The sequence below is a fragment of the Bos taurus genome, chromosome 2 (genome assembly GCF_002263795.3).
Source record: "Bos taurus isolate L1 Dominette 01449 registration number 42190680 breed Hereford chromosome 2, ARS-UCD2.0, whole genome shotgun sequence".
Lineage (NCBI taxonomy): Eukaryota > Metazoa > Chordata > Mammalia > Artiodactyla > Bovidae > Bos > Bos taurus.
The window spans coordinates 119,763,361-119,779,731 of NC_037329.1; the positions used below are offsets into that span (position 1 = coordinate 119,763,361).

Sequence of the window (16,371 nt, forward strand, 5' to 3'; positions counted from 1 at the left end):
TGGTTGGATCTCCTTGCAGTCCAAGGGACTGTAAAGAGTCTTCACCAACACCACAGTTCAAAAGCATCAATTCTTTGGCACTCAGCCTTCTTCACACATGTAATATGCTCTTTTCTCTCTCCTGCCCAGACCTCTCTCTCTTAAGCATCAGATCTCATAGCCATCGCCTCAGACTCACCAAGTCCGACTGCACTTAGGTCCCTGCCTGGTTGCCTGAAGACTCTTCCTCTAGCTGGTCAGCGCACAATCGTTTAGAGCAGTGGTTCCTCACTTTAGGGGCCATCAGAGTCCCCTGGGAGGTGTGTTCAGTGGCTCGGCCCCATCCCTGGAGGGTCTGAGTCAGTAGGTCTGGGGTGGGGGTCTGAGAATATGTCTTTCTAAGAGTTCTCAGTTGATGCTGATGTTCCTGGTCGGGGAACTATACTTTGAGAATGTCTATTCCAAGGAAATGAGGCAGTCTTTTCCCATTCTTTATTGTTGTTGTTTAATCGCTGAGGCATATCCAACTCCTTTGCGACCCCATTGACTATATAGCCCACCAGGCTTCTCTGTCCATGGGATTTCCCAGGCAAGAATACTGGAGTGGGTTGCCATTTTCTCCTCTAGGGGATCTTCCCGACCCAGGGATCAAACCCACGTCTCTTGAATCTCTTGCATTGGCAGGTGGATTCTTTACTACTGAGCCATAAGGAAGCCCATTCCCATTCCTTACTCTACCCCATGTAATCTCCCCAGCCTCCAGTTTCCCACTAGCATCTGAATAATCTGGTAAGTTTTGCCTTTTAAATACCTCTCTATTCGGAATCCTCCATTCCCTTTGCCACTAGTCCGATTTATTGAAGTCACCTGCTACCTGGCCTTTCTGCCTCCAGTTTCACTTCTAAATCTGTTCCCCATTCAGCCACCGGTTAAACCATGAGCTGATTAAACCGTGTCATGTTAGTCCTCTGTATGCTTCCTTCCCTAGCTCTCCATTGCCTTTGGGATAAATCCAAACTTCATGACGTTGACCTCGTCTCTGCCTACTGATGTAGCACCATTTCTTCTCCTTCCTTCCTTTGCACAGAATGCATCCAGCATACAGAAAAGTGCAGGCAATTTAAATACATATTATATAGCAGTTACTGAGTGCTTGCTGTGCTCTAGCCACTGTATATACGTTAATTTCATTTACCATTCCCACTAACTCTGTAAGATGGGTTACATTTTACAGATGAGGAAATGTGACCCATTTTGTAATGTTGCCATTGTCCTGCATACCAGTCCCTGTCCAGTCAGTTGTGTTCAGGGTAACAGGGTTGGATTTACTCAGAACTGACTACCAAGAGCTAATGATAATGACTGTGACAACAGTAACATTAATAGTAATACCTAACAATTTTTGTTAATGTACTTTCCGCCAGGACACTACATGTAAACATAACTTACGTGTACTGTTCTTGATTTCCAAAGGAGGAAGTTGAGAGAGGGAGTAACTTGTTCAAAGTTACAAATTCAAGATCACAGGACCTAGATTTGATTTTAGGTCTTGGGACTCCAAAGCTCATGCTTTTAACCACTCTTGTCATTTCTGTGAGTGGAAGCAATGAAGTTATTTAGAGAGCTGTTTATCACTTGGCACCTTCTAAAATTTTAAATCCAGAGGTATCTTTCAGTGAATTATACAATTTTTGGCAACCTTCCTATCTCCTCATTGGAACCCACCCACATTCACCTGTCTTGCTTCTAGATCTTGTCATACTGTGGTGAGAAGACTTTAGACTTGGAGTCTTACTGGGTTCTGATGCCACCTCTACTAACCATCTCCTTGGATGAACCCTGGGATAAGTTATTTTACCTCTGTGAACTGCTGATTGCTCTAAAAACCAGAATAGTAATGCTTCCCTCATGGGGTTGCTGAGAATCAGTGTGAGAATACCTGGCTCTTCTCTCCATCCCTTGTGATTCTGCTTAATGTAGCACTGGGCCCTGTCACAGTACACTCCTTGCTGCGTTTCCTGCTCAGGTTACATTGTCACTCTCCTGTTCTCACTCCTGTCACTGCTCACTAGGCTCTACGCTGTTACCTGAAAAATATTTCTAAGATACAAACCTTAGTGACTTTCTGTTGATAGTAATGGTTGATGGTTACTCAGTCATGTACACTCATACTGAAACAACAAAAAATATTTGGATAAAATATAAAACCAAGACCAAACCAAACCCAATCTTCTTCCTAAAGCATTAGAGAGCTCATAGGCATTACCATGTTAAAATTGTAATGGAGAACTCATGCAAGAGTGCAGATTTGCCCAGCGGCTGTAGGGGACAGAAATAAAGCCCAGATTTCTCATAAGAAACTGGGACCCCAAAGGACTACACTATCAGGCTGAGGGTAGACCTGAAACATACCAGCTCTCTTGTGAAATTGCAGCCCAGGTTCAAGCTGACTGGATCAACCAAGGAATCGAGTCTTGAACTGGTTTATGGGTTGGTTGTACCTCGGGGTATCTGGCAAAATCTAGTGGAAACTCTTTCAGAAGGAAGGTTTCTTCAGCCTAGGCCTCAAATTATTCAGTAACCAGCGCATAAATATAACCAGGTACCCAAGGAAACCATACTCAAGGGCAAGAATCATCAGCAACACAGACAACAGAAACAGCCCTTCATAGATGTCATCACATATTGGAATCATTACCATCTATAAAAGCTACTGTTTAAGGAAATAAAAGATAAGCTTGAATATATCTGCAAAGAATAGGAAACTGAAATGGGACATAGCAAATTTAAAAAGGAGCCAAATAAAACTTCTAGAAGTAAACATAACAGTAATGAAATTTAAGACTCAGTGGATGAGGAAAGATATATTAATTAAAAGTTTAAAGAGAAGAACTCAATGGATGAATATAACAGAAGATTGAATAAAGATGAAGAGAAAAATTAACAAACTGGAAGACAGTAAGAAAAAGTTATCCAGAGTAAAGCATGGCGAAAACAAATAGAAAATGCAGAGGGAGAGGGTTAGAGGCATGGAGAATAGAGAGGTCTAAATAAGAGACCTGGAAAGGGGATGAGAGAGAAAATGAGCCAAGGTGAAATTTAAAGGTAATCATGGCAATTTCCCATAACAACTGAGACACCAAACTTCAGATTTATGACCAATGATTATATGTAGAATTAAAAAAAAATTAAAACTTAGATACGTCAAGATGAAGTTACAGAAAACCAAAGGGAAAATCTCAAAAGCAGTTAGAGAAAAAGACAGATTATCTTCAAAGGAGCAATAGGCTGACCCTTGACTCCTCATCAGATATAGTTCTGATTACGTTATTCTCAAATCTTTCCATCCCTACAGGTAAAATACATGCGGTTCAGTGTGAGGCCTTTTGTAGTAGTCTGGTCCCCGCAACATGTTTAGACATAGAGAACCTTTGTTCTCCTCATTTTAGTCTTGATTGTGTACCTTTACACTTGGTTTTCTCCCTTTCTGGAATGCTCTGCATGCCCATACATCTAGCCAGCTCCTACTTAGCCCTCCCGTTTCAGCTCAGGGCTTCACCATCAAACTCCCTAGCCCCCTTCTTACTGTACTCACCAACTACGTGTACTTTCAGTAGTGTTTACATTTTGCTTCCCCTTGTGGCTCAGCTGGCAAAGAATCCACCTGCAATGTGGGAGACCTGGTTTCAGTCCCTGGGTTGGGAAGATCCCCTGGAGAAGGGAAAGGCTACCCACTCCAGTATTCTGGCCTGGAGAATTCCATGGACTGTATAAGTCCATGGGGTCGCAAAGAGCTGGACACTGAGCAACTTTCAATTTCACTTTCCCACACATGAGCTTTCTGAGGACAGAGCCAGGGTCATTTGTAGTGCCTGACACCCTACAGGTACCCAGGACCTTCACTGAGTTGATGCTTCAGGGAACGTTTCATACTCAAGGGCATACCATACTTGCCTTGAGTGGTATGCCCTTGAGCATTTCAGGGAGTCCCATGGCCACTTAAGCAATGTCTTTTTTAAAAAACATGGAACTGCGGGGTTTGATTTTTTAATTTAATTTATTTCATTTTATTTTTGATTGTGCTGAGTCTTTGTTGCTGCACGTGGGCTTTCTCTAGTTGTGGCAACCAGTGGCTACTCTTTGTTGAGGCGCACGGGCTTCTCATTGCAGTGGCTTCTCTTGCTGCAGAGCACAGACTCTAGGGCACTTGGGCTTCAGTAGTTGCAGTAATGGTGGCTCTTGGGCTCTAGAGCGTGAGCTCAGTAGTTATGATGCACAGGCTTAGTTGCTTCGTAGCATGTGGAATCTTCCCAGACCTGGGATTGAACCCATGTCTCCTGCAACTGGCAGGCAGATTCTTATCCACTGTAACACCAAGGAAGTCCTTAAGCAATATCTTGACGTAGGTTTTCATGGCATTTCCCCTGATGCTCTGATTCCTGCTTAAGTGGAGAATAGGCTGCCACAGCACCAGGATGTGCCTGTCGTCATCGCCTGCTCTGCCCTTTCATTACCCCCATTTCCCTGATGAACCTGGAATAACAATGTCCGCTCTACCTATTGTGTGAAGTTATGTTGTGGCTCAAACGAGGTCATGTGTGTGAACACACTGTGGACATTCTCTGGCACCAGGTGATTTCAGTAGCTTTACTTCAGAGTGAGAAACTTGCTCGGGCTGGCAAACTTGCAGCACAGAAAATGGGGATAACATGAGTGTTACCTGGCCTGGTGAGGACCTCTGTTGTCATTCCTACATTTCACTGGGGCCTGTAAAATAAGTTATCCTCATTGGCTCATTTTGAGAGATCTGAGGGGAATTGTTTTCATGTACCAATTTATATGACAGTTTTCATTGAATTCTTGGTGGAAATTGTAAATTTCTGTGACCACTCAGAGATGGAAAAGCTTAGATTTGTCAGAGTTTGTCACTCTTTGCATTGGAAAGGTTGAAACACCTTTTTTGCCCAATTTCTTGCTTTTTTCTTCACATTGCTTTCACTTATCATCACAGTCTAATCATCTGAAAAGCCGATGAATTTGTCAAGTGTTCAGAATCATCAGCCTTGTCGATCTGTTGCTTATGTATGAGAAGGCCAAATCAGAATGATTTTTAAGTAAGTGACAATGCCAACTCCAGCAGACCATGGTGTTTTACTTTTTGAATGTTTAAAATAGAAGTTTCAGATAATCAGCATAAAGAGATTAGGATTTCACTGGATTTTTCCTCAGAGTGTTTCTTGGTGAACATCATGAGCAGTTGCTGTCCTTGTAGTGTGTCTAGTTTTTAGAAAGTTCTCTTTTTTAGATGAAGAATATTGGTAGTCGCTAGTTTCTAGACATTTTAAGCTAGAAGGGACCACAGAATGCATGGGGCCAGCTCTGCCTTCAGTATGGCAAAACTGAAGACTGTGGGCCACACAGCCTTTTCCTTTGTTGAGGACTGCCAGCAACTCTGCCCTATTCTGGTAATTGATCAAGGAGTTTTATTGTTCTGTCAAAGCATTCTTCCTGATATTCAGTCAAAGGTCTTTTAACGTAGCCCCTTTTCTGGTACTAAGTCATTCATCGTGATGCAAACACACTTAGCAACATCCTTCTCAGAAATCTCCCTCAAATTTTGCCTCTGTTCACTCCCACTGCCACTATCTTAATTTAGATTCTGATTGTGTCTTGCCTAGCCTGTAAACCCAGCTTTCAAAGATCTCTTTAACTGTTGTTTCTCTGCTCCAGAATACCACCAAATTCAGAGCTATAAAATGTATGTGTCCCTGGCCTTTATAATGCTTGGTAGGATAGTATCTAAACTTATCAGTTTCACTGTAAGGACCTGTGTGTTCGGTTCAGTTCAGTTCAGTTGCTCAGTTGTGTTCGACTCTTTGCAACCCCATGGACTGCAGCTTGCCAGGTTTCCCTGTCCGTCACAAACTCCCAGAGCTTGTACAAACTCATGTCCATGTGTCTTAGGAAGTATGTTCTGCTGAGAGTGACATTAAATCCTAAAATATCACTGACTTAAATAAGAAGGTTTTTTTTTTTTTTTTCTAGCTCACAGAAAAGAACAGAGGTAGACAGGTCAAGTCTTGTAGGATAGCTCCATAGTCTTCAACTGTGCTGTGCTTCTCTGCACAGTAGAATGCACACTTGTCCTATAGCCTCTAGGACCAAGATGAGTGCCCGAGGGCCAGCTCTCACATCCAGATTCCAGCCAGCAAGAAGAAGGAAAGGAGAAAAGGCTGTGCCTCCATCCTTTAAATTACAACTTTAATCTTCATCTTCCTTTACCACGTCAGGCTCTTTCACAGCTCTGGGCCACTGTACCAGGGCTGGCCTTTACCTGGAATGCCTTTCAACTTTCTTTGTTCAAAACATCTGTATATCCTTCAAGTCCCAACTCACTTCCTCAGTGAATTGTTCTTTCTTCCTTAACAGTGACAGTACATTATTCCATACTTGAGCATGTGTCAGTGGTTGAGCTTCATGAACTTACCAGCTGAAGTGACTTGGGTTTGAATTTCTTCTCTGTGGCTTGTGCTGTAAAGTATAAATATGGTTTAGTTTAGTTCAGTCACTCAGCCGTGTCTGACTCTTTGCAACCCCATGGACTGCAGCACACCAGGCCTCCCTGTCCATCAGCAACTCCCGGAGTTTACCCAAACTCATGTCCATTGAGTTGGTGATGCTATCCAGCCATCTCATCCTCTGTTGTCCCCTTCTCCTCCCACCTTCAATCTTTCCAGCATCAGGGTCTTTTCAAATGAGTCAGTTCTTTGCATCAGGTGGCCAAAGTATTGGCATTTCAGCTTCAACATCAGTCCTTCCAATGAACAGCCAGGACTGATCTCCTTTAGGATGGTCTGGTTGGATCTCCTTGCTGTCCAAGGGACTCTGAAGAGTCTTCTCCAACACCACAGTTCAAAAGCATCAATTATTCGGCGCTCAGCTTTCTTTATAGTCCAACTCTCACATCCATACATGACTACTGGAAAAACTATAGCCTTGACTAGATGGACCTTTGTTGGCAAAGTAATGTCTCTGCTTTTTAATATGCTGTCTAGGTTAGTCATAACTTTCCTTCCAAGGAGTAAGTGTCTTTTAATTTCATGGCTGTATCACCATCTTCAGTGATGTTGGAGACCCCCAAAATAAAGTCTGCCACTGTTTCCCCATCTATTTGCCCTAAAGTAATGGGGCTGGATGCCATGATCTTAATTTCTGAATGTTGAGCTTTAAGCCAACTTTTTCACTCTCCACTTTCACTTTCATCAAGAGGCTCTTTAGTTCTTCACTTTCTGCCATAAGGGTGGTGTCATCTGCATATCTGAGGTTATTGATGTTGGCATATAAATTATACTTTGAGCCAGGGTCCAGATCTCTTTTCTTGAGTTCCAGAACTTCATGTTGAACTGCTTACTCAATATCATCACTTGAAGGTCTCATTGGTGGCTTCTCAAATGGAACCTCCTCCGTAATACTGATTGAACTCCTGATTTTCACCTCCTCTAGTCTTCCCTGTGCCAGCAATTCCTCTAACAACCTAGCTGCAGATATCAGAAAGCTGAAGTAATCCTTCATTTCTTATATGTAATAATCCTCACACTCTCATTTAATTGCCACCAAAGTCTATTAGTTCAGCCCCAAAACATGTCTTAAATTGATCCTTTTAGTTCCATCTCCAGTGCCGGCCTTATAGCACTATCCTCTCATGTCTGAACTTGGCAGTAGCTCTTCACTGGCCTCCCTACATCCACCCTCTTAGGTTGGCCCAATCTCAAGTCAGGCAGTCACTTTCTTGAACAGAATCCTTAGCCAGCTTCCTAATGTATGCAGGTTTAAACCCAGGATCCTTAACTTCTGCAGGGCCCCATCTGACTTGACTCCTGTCTACCTCTCATTTCCATTTCTTGCCACGCCTTTTCTTGCTCACGTGCTCTAGCCTATTGGTCTTTCCATTCCTTGACCGTGCCTAGGACTTCACACCTCCACCCCTTCCCAAGTACCATTCCCCACCCAGGGTCTTTTGTCCCCTTCCTCACTCCTATGCATACCTCCTCATGTCTCAACTCAAATGTCACTTGCACACAGGGCCTTTCTGTGACTTCTTAATCTAAATCATATGTTCTCTGTTGTTCCTCCTTGCGAGTGTTCATTCTTAGCATTTATCACAGTTTATAACTTCATATTGATCAAGTGTGTATTTATGGAATATCAATTCAGTGTTAAACTGTATGTTCCCTAAGAGTTGGGATCATCTTTCTTTTATTCACACTGAATCCTCAATGCCCAATGCTAATAAATACACATGGAATAAGTATAATAAACAAATGGTCTTGTGATTAAACAATGCAGTAGGTTCTCTCATTAAATTGACAGCTTTGCTATTTGATATGCCAAGATGTAGGTTTGTTGGAAACTTATTAAGGTGACTCACTTTTCTAACCTGGCAGTGTGTTTCTTCACATTTATTGAACATATTTTTGGTGCTTACCTGTAAGGCTACAGGCTTCAGTTTACCTTATAATATTAGAATGCATCTTTGTCTGAACAAGCCTTATTTCTGCCAGGATATCCAATGCAGCATGCAAGTCTTTTTTGTCCTTCATTATCTCCTGGAGCTTGCTCAAACTCATGTCTGCTTGGTCAGTGATGCCATCCAACCATCTTATCCTCTTTTGTCCCCTTCTCTTTCTGCCCTCAGTCTTTCCTAGCATCAGGGTCTTTTCCAGTGAATCAGCTCTTTGCATCAGGTGGCCAAAGTATTGGAGCTTCAGCTTCAGTATCAGTCCTTCCAATGAATATTCAGGGTTGATATCCTTTAGGATTGACTGGTTTGACCTCTTTGCTGTCCAAGGGACTCTCAAAAGTCTTCTCCAGCGATCCTTATGAACATAGACCCTGAAAAGGTCATCTCTGAAAATCACGATTGGCCACTTCCTCTTTTTTTTTTTTTAATGCAACTTGGCATAACCATTAGAACAGAAGAGTTGCTTATGGTTGGAATGGAATCTGAAGCAATAGTTATTTTAAGATGGAGCCATCAGTGACCATCACAGAAGGCTGCCTGCCCAGGATTTTGGGCTATCTTGGAAACCCCCTCATTACCTTTTCTTGATTGCCAGATCTTGATATCAGACATCTAGGTAGAGTATACTTGTTCGTGGTAATTCCAGCCTCCTAATCTTTCCTGAATTTGCCTTGTTCTGCAGAACACATTGACAAGATATGTTATGGGATAGGTCAACAATTTGTATAGGTCTTTTTTTTCTCCCTAAGAGTGTCAATCTTCCCTGGTAGCTCAATCAGTAAAGAATCTGCCTGCAGTGCAGAAGACCTGGGTTCAATCCCTGGGATGGGATCCCCTGGAGAAGGAAATGGTAACCCACTTCAGTATTCTTGCCTGGAAAATCCCATGGAGGGGAGGAGCCTCGTGGGCTATAGTCCATGGGGTTGCAAAGAGTTGAATACGACTTAGCAACTAAACCACCAAGAGTATAAAAGAGGTTGTTCTGGAAGCATCTGATGCATTTGGAATCCTGAACTTGGTCTAAAATAAAAGATGAACTTAGATGATGTCCCTCTTTTACTGATAAACATGGTGATTGACAACGGGAAAGTTTTCATTTGTTTTTCTTTTCAGAAAACAGTAAGAATTCTGCTTTCAATGGGCACTAGGTAGGTAGATTTTAGCATAGATGGAAAAGCATACAGTTGATGGTTCTTAAGCCCCAATAGGTCAGATCATGTCAGTGTTTCCAGAGTACGCCCAGAGTAAAGTTGGCTTTCAGCTAAGCCTTTGCTAAGAGGCCAGTCCTGAAAAGGATTTACTTATTTATTTTGGCCATGATAATGTCTAAATGATGATAAGTACAAGTCTCTCTCAGCTAGCTGGAGTGGGTCCCACATGAATTGGTTGTGACCTCTAACATCTAGAAACTCCAGGGTAGTTGGATAAGAATATTTTGTGGGGGAAATCTAATGTAACACATGAAAATATAAAATATTAAATGTTCAGAAGTGTGTAATTTGCTGCTTTTTTTTCATGAGTGGTTTTAATACTTCTGGTCCAGAGCCTAACTCCCTCTTTACTGGAGAGATGTGGTTTCAGTTTTTTGGGTGAATGTGCATTTTATAAGTTTTTTAAGAAAGGAAATTAAACAGTAAAAGACTTTAAGTACTTTACTCTTTATATAATGTCACTAAGAAAAGCCAGGAAAATCAGGGTTGGCTTTTTTATTTGTTTATTTAATAAATATAATCTATTTTCCACCATTTTGTTTGTTATGGCTGGTACCAAAGTACTTTTAACAGTTAACATTTATTTTGCTTTTGTTTTATTTCAGCAGATGTGCATATAAGTTAACATGTCTCTCTTCTTCCTTACGGGTAGGGGCAGTGTATAGCATTTAGTTTTTTTGGCATTTTGACACAGGCGATTTAGTTTAATTCAACGTAACTCCACTTATATGATGCCTAATATATGAATAATGTTAAACAGATAAAATGTGGCCTGCTGAGTGTGAGCATTAATATAAGTTGGTGATGTAATTGACCTTAGCCAAGTCACCTAACCACCGTGGGCCCGGGTTTCCTTTTCTGTAAAATGAGTAGTTTGGGGTAAATGGTATCCAAGAATCCTTGCGGCTCTGAGTTTAAAAGCACCATAAGTCTGTATGCCTCATAGCTCTGCATCTACGTCTCCTCTTCTTCTGTTCTCTTGTTTTAAATTAGGCAAAGAGGATGCTGGTGCACCAGTGATAAAAGACGAGAACACCTTCACGTCACAGGACTCCAGAGTGTTACCAGAGAAGTCGCTGCAGAGATCAGCAAAGGTCTTTGCCTGTTTCTTTCACTTGTCTGACTCGTAGCTGCTTCCTCTTGCAGGCCTCGCGTACAATTCAGTTAGGACTGAAGTTGCTCAGTTCATAAGAAAAGTCAGTGGAAGCAGGGAATCATAAAAAATGAATCTTTTAAATACATACATATATATATATATATATATATATATATATGTATATATATATGAGCTTCCCTGGTGGCTCAGACGGTAAAGCATCTGCCTGCAATGCGGGAGACCTGGGTTCGGTTCCTGGGTCAGAAGATGCCCTGGAGAAGGAAATGGCAATCCACTCCAGCACTCTTGCCTGGAAAATCCCACGGACGGAGGAGCCTGATAGGCTACACTCCATGGGGTCGCAAAGAGTTGGACACGACTGAGCAACTTCACTCACTCATATATATATAAACTGTAAACATATACCTATATATTCACTTGCCTGTCTTTGGCTGAATGGCCAAGGCCCTTTCTTGGTGTATGGAGGTATTTATTGAGGTTCTGTGTTATCTTTCTGCATAAACTGCACTATAATTTCTGGTTTGGTTTATTTAAAGCAGTGTGAGAATTTAGGTACTGGTGAAGCAATATGAGTGTAGACGCCTAGATTTTTATTGTTGTCATGACCATATATAATTCAAAAGTAAGTTTTTAATAAGGTATTTTCTAGTTCCTCCAAAGCATTTAATTTAGTTATCATAGTAACAAAACCAATTTGTTTGTTTGTGGGTTTTTTTTTTTGCATAATTCAACTTTATTTTTTAATGATATATGCTGGTGACATATTCAGATATGGGATTAGATCCAGCTGATCCTCGCTATGGGGGTAGCTCTGGGTGGAAGGAGTGGTACTAAGGGCGAAGTGTGTGAGAGCACGTGGTCTCCTCTCTGTTGGTACGTGTACCCTGGGAGTGCAGTGTTGACGCTCAGTCTAGCAAGTTGGCTAGGAGAGTGTCTCCTGAATACCGACATGGGGAATTTCTAAATTATATTACATATATATTATTGCCCCCCACCCCACCCAGCCAAGTGCCCATTCAGTTACCTAGATCTTTATTTTAAGAAGCATTTTGAATACTAACCATACACTAGGCAACATGATAAGTGTGAAAGATTATAACAAACGGAAAGACCGTTGGCTGGATCTGGCTCACAAATTTGTGCCTTTAAAAAAAAAAAAAAGCTTTAGTTTTTTAATTTTTTTGGCCACACCACGCAGCTTGTAGGATCTTAGTTCCCCAACCCTGGATTGAACCTGGGTCCTCAGCAATGTAGTGGTAGTGGAGTCCTAACCACTGGACCACCAGGGAATTCTCACAAATTTGTTTTTTGTTTGACCTATGCAATGTTTAAAAATTTTGAGTTAGTAGCTTTCATTTAAAAAAGAAATGGAGTGGTTCGAGTTAAAAAAAAAAAATCAGGCTTCTGGCTTCTCTTGACAAAACAAAACATCTGGGAACACTGGGCCGCCTTCTTAAATGGCTTTGACTTTGGTCAGAACTGAGTAGAAGCAACCTCTGTAGATGGAATTTGTGTTCTGCAATTTGCTGCTGCCCCCCAATGGTGCGCTCTCTATTTTGTGTGTGTGTGTGTGTAGTTTCTTTGTTTGATCTAAAATTACCAGGCAAACAGCACTCATATGCAAAACTGACACTGTGGTAAAGTCATTTAGTCACAGAGCCTCACTGAGAAGTAGTATTTCAGTAGGTCTTAGGAAAACTCTTGGACCCAGCGAGGTGACCAGGTAACGTTCTGCCTTCTCCCGACTGTTGTCTAGTTACTGTAGATAAACAACACTAACCATATATGTATCCTTGGTATTTTCAGGTGGTTTACATCTTGGAGAAAAAGCACTCACGTGCAGCGACTGGCTTCCTCAAACTCTTGGCTGATAAGAACAGTGAACTGTTTAGGAAATACGCCTTGTTTTCTCCCTCGGACCACCGGGTGCCTAGAATATATGTGCCTCTCAAGGACTGTCCGCAGGACTTTGTGACCCGGCCCAAAGACTATGCCAACACACTGTTCATCTGCCGCATCATGGACTGGAAGGAGGACAGCAACTTTGCCCTAGGGTAGGTGACCTTTGGCGAGAAAAACTACCGAAATCAGACACAATTTGGTTTAGGTAGCATTTAGATAAATGTTTTTATGTGTATTTTAATTACTATTTCTTCATTAAAGCATGGGTCCTAGGCATATTTTGCTCCTAGTTCCTCAGAAATGGCCCTTAGCTACCACCTCAACTGGTCACCTATAGGTTCCTTGAATTGCCACCCTTTTTGTTTGTTTCTGTTTTTTGGTGTAAAACGTAAGTACATTCTAAGCCTTGACTTACTTCCTGTTATGTTACGAATCCTGTTTGTACTTGTGAATTTGCAAAGAATTCATCACATCCAACAGTCACACCCCTCCTTTCATACACTAGCATTCAAATATGTGAAATTGGAGGTATATTTATGGGACCTCAGTTTCCCGGGCTTATAAACTAAGAATGTAAAGATATGTTTGAATGATATGCTTTTTTGGTATTGATCCTTCAGAGGTTTCCTGGAGGAAGAAATGGCAACCCACTCCAGTATTCTTGCCTGGAGAATCCCATGGATCCAGGAGCCTGGCGGGCTACAGTCTATGGGGTCGCAAAAAGTCAGACACGACTGAGCGACTAACACTTCAGAGGTTTCACTTAATAGCATTAAATGTTAAATCTTCCTGCCAAAAGCAAGGGAAGGGTGCCATGTTTTTAGGGAAGCTTTCAGAAACCAGTCTCACTTAAGTATAGATTCTGTAGCCACAGAGCATCATCAGCAGCCACTTCATTATCATCTGAAGAAGCTGCTGGAACCAGCTGTTTGAGCAAATGCTGTGCCTGTTTCTTTCTTACAATTGATGTTCATTTTGAAAGAGAAGCAGTATTAAGTTTTAGCTAAATTTGTAGCCCTTTATTATGGGTGGCATGCTTCACAGGAGATGAAAATGAAGGCATAAAAGCTAGAAGAGTTTGCTCTGATGCTACTCTCAGCCTGATTTGGTGCCTTACTGTTGTACAGGATGGACCCTCCTGGGAATGTTCCTTGGTTATGAGTGTCAACACAATGGATGGCCACCAACTGCTGCCTTGATGAAGTTTATTCTCTGCTTAGCCTTTTATGGTTAGTGAAGTAAAGCAGGTCAAATCTGTGTGTCCTAATAATGCAATTTAAAATATACTATCCTGGGACATCCCTGGTGGTCCGGTGGCTAAGACCCTACACTCCCAATGCAGGGGGCCCAGGTTCGCTCCCTGATTAGGGAGCTAGATCCCACATGCTACAACTAAAAGTTGGCATGCCACAGCTAAAATTTCCACATACAGCAACTAAGATCTCCTGGCACAGCCAAATAAATAAATAAAAATATACACTATCCTGGGCCACTTTCTCAGTGATTTGATTGATATGTTCTCAGAGACACTCAGGAGCAGTTGCACTTTCTTTTCTGTTCTCAAGTGATGTGATTGCAGTGTCATCATTTTGAAGCCTAACTCATTATCCAAAAGTGACGTCAACCCCTTGAGCCCTAAATAGCCCTTCTCAGCAGCTTGCCAGTTTCTCACCATCCGCTCAAAAGGCTCGATAATGGCTGTGCCACCTGGCCCTGGTGGTTGTGCCCGCCACACTTTGCTTGGCAGTGAAAAGGGAACATTTCATATCAAGGCAGGAAATCCAGCCTTGTCTTTATCTGCCTTTCTGTCATATCCCATTGTGTATACTTGATTGGGCTACTTCCTTAGTTTTTGAGCTGTAAGGGTGTAGTCAGGGTATAGTCAGGAAATCTTCACAGACTGAGTTTCTTATTGTTCAAATGGCCCTTCAGGTGCCATTACTTCATCAAATGATGAAGACTTACTTCATCAAAAACTCTTTTCTTGTGGGTAAAGTACAACAGTAATCAAAAAAGGAGTTGAGTCTTTGAAGCAGCAAGGACATTTGCTGAATCCATAAAAATAATATTTTAAAATAATAACCATATGTTAATTGTCTTTTACGTACAAAAAATTGAAGATTCTCCTACTTAGATGGAAAGGTGTGCTTTTTCTCTACCTTCTTACTATAAAGATATTAAAAATTGTCTTTTATGGAAGTAAGCCTGTTAAAAAGTCTTTGTGGAAAAGAGAAAATTTATCTTCGGAAGTAAAGTGCGGCAAGTTTCCACGATGAAGTTCTCCGCTGACGTCTGTCTCACAGGGGGTGTGGGCCGCAGCTGTTGCACGTTGGTGGTCGCCTTGCCGTTTTGTTCTGGCTATCAGTTACTGATCTTCAGGAGCTGAGGTCACCGTTTCCCAACCAGAGCGTGCTGTGCTGTGACTGCCTGGGTTTCCTTTCTCATCCTTGCTAGGTTTTGACCAGGAGTGTGGAGGTAGTGCTTGCTACGGGTGTGAATATGTGTGGTTTGCTTCCATAGAAATCATGCCTCAAAACCAAGTTTAACCAAAAAGCCTTCCTTTTGAATTTGTTCTCTGCCCTAACACTCTATCCTTGAGAATTATTGAACCTCTACCTGTACAGTTGCCACGGATCATCCAAGTCCAAAGCCATTTACTTCATCTATAGTTAAATTCAGTTCACAAGACAGGTGTTAATCGTATGTGTAAGTCACTGCTGTATGATGTGAGAAATACAAAGGTAAACAAGCCCTGGTTTCTTTAGAGAAATTATAGCCTAACGCAGAAGGACTTTACATAAATGTCATAGGATTAATTATTTTCTAGGAAATAGACTTCTGCTTGTACTAATTGAAGTGAAAGTGGCAATTGGTGTAAGGAACTGGTGGTTTGCCTAAAGCCCAGGGCAGCAAGTATAGCACATCTCATGGGGAACTCAGAACTAACAAGGTAGCAAGGGAAACACAGCTTCTGTCTAAACCACCCTGACCAGTCCAGCCACCACATGGTATCTTTTCTTTACCCCGTTCTGCACATGAGCTGTTTTTATTCTGCTCTTTTCCACACAGTAGCCATTTAACTTCTCAATAACATACATGGCCCCTAAATGGTACTGCCAGTCCTCTGCAGGTCACACACTGAAGTCTAGAGCACAGAATTTCTAGAGTAGAAAATCTTTATTGGTCTATTGAGACCGTTATTTGCTCAACAATTTTAAACAGAGGAGGCGGGGGTCCAAGGTCCCACAATCCACTACCTGATTATCAGGGACCATGGGACTCAACTCTCTGGCGTGGAATGTGAACAAAGCAGATGGATTGAATGGCCTGTCTTTTTAGCTCTATGTATAATACAAGGCAGAGTGCTATATGTTCTTCCTTAGAAATAAAATACTTTCCTGAAAGTGTAGAGAAGGTGGATGAAGGGGGAAATCTAGAGTTGTTTCTTGGAGAGTGGAAGCCTCTTTGCTAAAGAATCACTCTGACTAGGAGTCCAGAGTAGGTGGGACGGGCCATGGCTGGAAGCAAGCTAGATGTCACACTGAGATGAGATGTGAGAACCTGAAGTGAAGGAGCTATACAGAGGGAATCAGAAGGAATGAAAAGAGTCAGGGGAGAGGAAGAAGCAAATTTTATCAGAC

The 16,371-nt window shown here is 41.9% G+C and overlaps 1 protein-coding gene across 8 annotated transcripts in view; it reads left to right on the forward strand.

Moving 5' to 3' along the window:
• The window catches only part of DIS3L2 (DIS3 like 3'-5' exoribonuclease 2), a 361,295-nt gene that overhangs the window by 132,901 nt on the left and 212,023 nt on the right, over positions 1-16,371 (forward strand). For all 8 annotated transcript variants that reach the window (XR_009490563.1, XR_003038041.2, XM_025001739.2 and 5 more), the window contains exons 7-8: positions 10,705-10,805; positions 12,635-12,882. Coding sequence is in view for 6 of the 8 variants with exons in the window: in XM_025001739.2 (XP_024857507.1) it covers positions 10,705-10,805; positions 12,635-12,882 (349 nt within the window). In the remaining 2 variants the exon portion in view is untranslated. The remainder of the gene's footprint in view (positions 1-10,704; positions 10,806-12,634; positions 12,883-16,371) is intronic.